This window comes from Dunckerocampus dactyliophorus, chromosome 5, assembly GCF_027744805.1.
Source record: "Dunckerocampus dactyliophorus isolate RoL2022-P2 chromosome 5, RoL_Ddac_1.1, whole genome shotgun sequence".
Lineage (NCBI taxonomy): Eukaryota > Metazoa > Chordata > Actinopteri > Syngnathiformes > Syngnathidae > Dunckerocampus > Dunckerocampus dactyliophorus.
Window position 1 is genome coordinate 26,937,432 of NC_072823.1, and position 5,863 is coordinate 26,943,294.

General features: G+C 46.5%; 1 protein-coding gene across 1 annotated transcript; it reads left to right on the plus strand.

Moving 5' to 3' along the window:
* The first annotated feature begins 130 nt into the window (after positions 1-130).
* On the plus strand, positions 131-4,457 carry tmem168b (transmembrane protein 168b). Its single transcript, XM_054777522.1, has 4 exons — positions 131-1,635; positions 2,099-2,241; positions 2,343-2,617; positions 3,172-4,457. Exons 1-4 carry the CDS (start codon positions 499-501, stop codon positions 3,714-3,716), a joined length of 2,100 nt encoding a protein of 699 aa, XP_054633497.1. The 5' UTR covers positions 131-498; the 3' UTR covers positions 3,717-4,457.
* The last annotated feature ends 1,406 nt before the right edge of the window (positions 4,458-5,863 follow it).

Below are 5,863 nucleotides of genomic sequence, written 5' to 3' on the forward strand. Positions count from 1 at the left end.
TAAACGTCATCAATTTTTATTTACGTGTTTATATCCTCTGACAATCGACATAAAGTACAGTTTTTAAAGCAATGTTGGTAGTGAACTAAGGTGGGGAAAAAAAGTTATTTACTGCAAAGGTGTTTTGATGCTTGGTGGCTTCCGTAGCCGCAGCTAAAAGTCGTCAATCATGGCGTTTGAAAACTTTTGACGCGTCGAAACTTCCTGGACGGAAATGCTTCTTTACAAACTGTCAGTAGGTAGCATTCGTTCGACAGCATTACATTTTTACAAAGTCAGTAACTCGGCAGATATCCTAAATGGGGGAAGAACACGGCACTCGAAACTTAACGTCGACCGGCGAAAGATGCTAACGCTAACTTTGCTAACCAGTTTGACTAAGTTAGCTTGGTGGCTAAACATCAGCTGTCGGGCTACTTCCGTGTCGTAAATCTAGCCACGTCAAAAATATCATTGTGTTAGCTTTGACTGCGAGTGGGCTTTAAATTCGGGGTCAGGATGTGGACTTGTCTACGTTACTGCGTCAGCCACTGCCTCCGAGCGGCCATGACTCGGCTGGAGGAGGTCAACGGGGAGGTGACCATGTGGTCCTCAGTCCGGTGGCTGGGCTACCTGTCCGGCCTCAACCTGCTGGTGGCGCTGTGCCTGGGTCTTTACGTCCGTTGGGAGAAGACAGCCGAGTCCACCCTCCTGGTCATCTTCATCCTAGCTCTGTTAGTCCTGGGTCTGGCCAGTGTGCTGTACTACTCCTACAACATGGAGCGCCTCAGCCTCAACCTCCTCCACTTGTGGTTTGGCTTCCTGCTGGGCCTGCTGTGCTTCATCAACAGCCCCACCCTGGAGGGCGACCCAAAGGAGCAGGCGGCCAATGGTCTGCTTATGTCCAGCTTGTCCGTGAGGACACTGTGGGCACTGCTGGAGAGGCTGCTGGGCTGCACCCGACACCGACCCGCTTTCCTCACGTTGGCCGAGCGGCTGGAGCTGGTGGGCTTCGCCGTCGCCAGCACGGTGTTGCTTCTCCGCATGGCCCTGAGCGTCATGGTGCTTGTGGTGGCCCTCGCCGCTGTCATGGTGGCCCTGAGGCTGAAGGTGGTGCTGGCGCTGTCCAACCTGGTGTGCTTCATCATCATCACCGCAGCGTTCTTCTTTGAGACGCTTCCTGTCAGAACCAACCCGTTTGCCCTGGGCTGCTTCTTCGGCCTGCTCATCTGCGATCCGCTGCTGGACGTCTACTTCAGCGGCCTCTCTGTGACCGAGCGCTGGCAGCCGTTTTTGCAATGTGGGGGATTGTGGCGCCGCCTTTCCCTGCTGCCCTTGCTGCTGCTGGAGGTGGTCTTCACCATCCTGGCGGCACAGGTGCTGGACCGCCTGTACCGCTGGTACCTGACCATCCCGGCCTTCTTGGCGTGTGTGCTCTTCTGGGGCATCTGCCACATGGTGTTCTTCATCACCATGTGGGGCTTTCACAGCAAACTGAGCGACTGCCAGAGGGTGTGTCTTAGCCAGGGGTCAGGGCTCAGTGGGCTGGACAAGATAATGGCCTCCAAGGGCATGAGACATTTCTGCCTCATCTCCGAACGCCTTCTCCTCTTCACGCTGGTGTCCACCGTGGCTGTTGCTGCGTTCTCCTGGCAGGTAGGATCCCTCGATGCAATCATTGACTCGCTTAATCTTCACTAATCCTTCACATCTAAATACATCTAACCAGATCATTTAAGCCATGATTGCATATTTCAAAATATTTATTTCAGAACACCTGACAGCATACTGAAATAAAAAAAACAATGCCACAAACCCAAAAAATTATATTATTGATAAAATATATTTTTTAATGAAAAGAATATTAAATAAAATACCCTGTAAACTAAAACAAAGAAATGCAAAAAAAATACTACAGTATTAAATATAAATATTCTCTAAACAACAAAAACTCTAATAAGTATTAAGAATAAATACCCTCTGAATATAAAACTATCAATTTAAAACATAAGTTAAAATATGACACCAAGGTGGTCGAAATGTAACCAAAAAAAAGTCATGGGATTAAGTTCTCAAGTGGGTCCTTTGGCCAGTAAAAGAGTTGTGGTGTTGTGTGCAGGCTTCCAGCAGCATCTTCTTGAGCACCTTCCTGGTCGTCCTCCCTCTGGAGTCTGTCTTCCACGGCCTGTTCCACGAGCTGAGCAGCAGCCTAGGAGGAACGTGTGTGGGCTACGCTGTGGTCATCCCCACCAACTGCTGCAGGTACATCACCATCATGCTCACTTCTGATGGACACACGATTTTACTTCCTGTTGACTGTGTGTGTGTGTGTGTGTGTGTGTGTGTGTGTGTGTGTGTTCAAGCCCTGATGGCCAGCCCATGCTGCTGCCGCCCAGCCAGGTGCATCAGCTCAACATGCGCTCCACAAGCATGCTGAACAACATCCAGCGCTTCTTCTCCCACCACCTCATCGAGACATTTGGCTGTGACTACTCCACCAGCGGAGTGACCCTGGAGGCTCTGCAGGCCAAGCTGAAGTCCTTCATGGAGCTCCGCACTGCGGACGGGCCTCGCCACGACATGTACGTCGTCTTCTACAGCGGACCCACATACCGCTCTGGAGAATGGGCGCTGGCAGGTGAGCGCACACTTCACACCTATGAAATCTTGTGTGGAGGGTGTGGTCTTACTCTAACCATAACCCGAAAGATAACCCACTCCCAACCCAAAAACAAATCCAAACACCAAGTGTGATCTGGTGCCGTGCCGCTGTACTCTAGCGTTTTTGTATCCTTGTTCAAAGATATTGCTGCAGTACTCCTCCTGTTGGAGTCCTCCTCCTTTGAACCTAAGATTCATTTACAAGCTAGCAAGCAAGCGAGTTAGCGACGACACAGGAGACACGGCAGGACGGCACAAAGGACATTGATTGACAATGGTCTACAGCCAATCAGGACGCAGGAAACAATGGGCGGTGCAGACAGAAGAGAGAGGGAAGAGAGAGACATTCGACTTCCCACAATGCATTTGTTCTTAAAGAAACTAACAGCGTTCATACGCTGTAATTAAAAAAAAAAAAAAAAAAAAGCACAAAAAAATTCCATGAAACAGTGAATCCGCGAAAGGTGAACCGCGACAGAGCGAGGGAATACCGTATTGCAGAGTTGTGACGGTTCCGATGTGTTCCCACAGGGGGCAACACTCTTAGTCTGGACCAGATAGTGCAGTGGTGGCGGGAGAAGAACAGCAACTTCTGCTCGCGCCTCATCCTCGTGCTGGACTGCCACAACTCCCTGGCGATGGCAAAGGAGGTTCGTAAGGTGGAGGGCGTCTACGTGGCCGTGCAGGGCGCCACCCTCGTCAATGGCGCCGATGTGGAGCAGCCGGAGCCCCAGACAGGCGACTTCCTCTCCCAGTGGGTGGAGTACAACTGCAACCCCAAGAGCAACACGCAGTGGTCTCAGAGGGGCAGGGCGGTGGCGGCGGACTACGGCGTGTCCCGACACTGGAGCGACTACACGCTGCACCTGCCCACAGACCACGATGTCACCCACCACTGGAGTGTGTACTTCCCCCGTGTCACCTACCCCGTGGTGCAGATGGCGCTGTGGGGCGGCGGCCCCAACGAGCTGAGGCTGTGCAGCGCCTGTGTGAGGTGCCTCAAGAGAGTCAAACTCAACTGGTTTCCTCCTGCCATCCTGGACACCGGACAAGGCTTCAAGCTGGTCCGGTCTTAGCACCTCCACCTCATGTTCGCTTGGCAGCTAACCTTCTCACACGCCAGCAGCCATTTTGTTACTGATTTTTATCCAAATGAAAAAGAAATGTTTTACTTGTACTCTGACCCAAATGTAAGACCATGGTTTTTTTTCCCCCCATGTAATCTGAACGGTTTGTCTTATATTTTTGTACAAATATAAATATAATTCTAAGAAATATAAGCATTTTGTTTTGGAATATTTAACATTTTTTTTTTTTAAAGGATTAATTTTATCTTATTTTTCCAAAACCAGGTCTTATATTTGGGTCACACCTGAGGGATGTACATTGATACTAGTTTGCACCTTTTATTTTTTTGCATGTGGAATAATTCCCAAGTGCCAATTTATCAGCTTATTTGTGCAGCCTTACACCAAAGTGCTACATATGAAAGACCAGAAACATGTTTTTATGTTACAAGCAGTCAAAAGTGATTTTTTTTCTATTTTATTGTTGCACTTGTTTGTGCTTACAATCCATTCGATGACCTTCACTGTAACTGGACTGTGAAACAAGTGTCCCGAGGACGTTTTTTACACTAGTTTTGCTCCAATGTGCCCGAGTGAACGCGAACAAAGTGAAAGATGAACGTGAACCATGCAAGGATAGAGATGTGGTGCTTTAAAGTTATGCACTATATTATATCTTCAGTTGTTCAGGTAATGTGTCAAAATGCTTTAACAACAAACCTTTTTTAATAAAATTTGTTGAGCTTTGAACTGAATCGTAATGATTTGTTATTTGTTAAACCCATACTTGTCTCTTGTGGTGTAACGGAGCCACCTTGTGGTCGCTAGTGAGCATTGCTATCTGTAGCCCACTGGACTGGTTTGCCCAAAACCGGAAGTTGAAGTCGTAAAGCCAACTGATATTTGTGTAATTAAAAACTTGGAAGTTTGTAGACTATACACCGCATGGCATCAATTTACACAGCTCCAGTACGCAGCATGTTTATAAACCAGAGGTGGAAGAACTAGCTAGCGACAACGTTCATCCAACATAAAACCTTATCTCATAAGTCAAGAAATGTAAACCACGACCTATATAGCATGTGAAAGAAACTAGAAAGGAACGTTAAATCTCATTTCCATAGTTTTTTAGTGTAGATTTGCGAGGCTAAGAAATGCTTAATCTCTGTTTAAAAAAGAAGCAGTACTAGAAGACGCCACAAGAGGGCGGTGTCACTGCCAACGGTACATGTTTTTAAATTGCATAGCCACAGGACATTTACCAATTTACATCAACACATTCGGACAGGGTTTTATTTTAACTGTGTGTTTACTATTATTTCACATCAAAATTTAAGTACCCAAAAGCAATTAAGCGACACTTAAAGTACGACCACTACAAGTCAGAGATGACCGTTTCATATTTTTTTAATGAAAACAGTTTGTAGGACGGAATATTGTAGGTTGTACAGTAGCATCACTCAGTCTTCTAGTCCGGGACAAACCAAATGCGCAATGGCACGGGCAAGTCAGGTACCTCCACTGCCCCCGTGTGGCTAGACGTGGAACTAGAACGTCTAAAAAAGGTTTCTACTGTATCGTTAGGGCTGTACTTGACATTTTACGACAGTTATTACAAGTTACAGCAAATACACTTTTCTGTTGTAAGTTATGACAAATGGACGCAACTCTGGAATGTCAAAACAAAAGATAGCTATTACAGAAAATGGGAGTAAAATAATGTGTAATGACGTCCTGTCGCCTAAATGTTGGTGCTGCTTTAAGACGTTATGTCCATCAGGAGACGGTTTCATATCTTTTTAACGAAAACATTTGGTTGTACAGTCGCATCACTCAATTCTTCTAACAGAGGATGTCAGGTATCTCCGCTGCCCCCGTGTGGCTACACGTGGAACTACAACGTCTCAAAAAAGCTTTCTACTGTATTATGGCTTGAATTTTAACCAAGGACATTTTAAGACATTTCGAAAATGACGTCAAAGTTATTGCAAGTTGCAGCAGATACACTTTACTGTTAAGTTATGATGCAACAATTTGGACGCCCAAATGTAAAAATATAATAAAAAAAATAGGGACGAAATGGAGTAAATAAGGTGCAATGAGGTTGTGTCTAAATTTTGGTGCTATTCTGATTTAAGACTTCATGTCCATCAGGA

Bases quoted from the DNA above. Each gene is read 5' to 3' on its own strand.
- tmem168b (XM_054777522.1), top strand. From the start codon at position 499: ATGTGGACTTGTCTACGTTACTGCGTCAGCCACTGCCTCCGAGCGGCC. The intron at 1,636-2,098 runs GTAGGATCCCTC...TGTTGTGTGCAG, and splicing joins TTGCTGCGTTCTCCTGGCAG to GCTTCCAGCAGCATCTTCTT. The intron at 2,618-3,171 runs GTGAGCGCACAC...GTGTTCCCACAG, and splicing joins TGGAGAATGGGCGCTGGCAG to GGGGCAACACTCTTAGTCTG.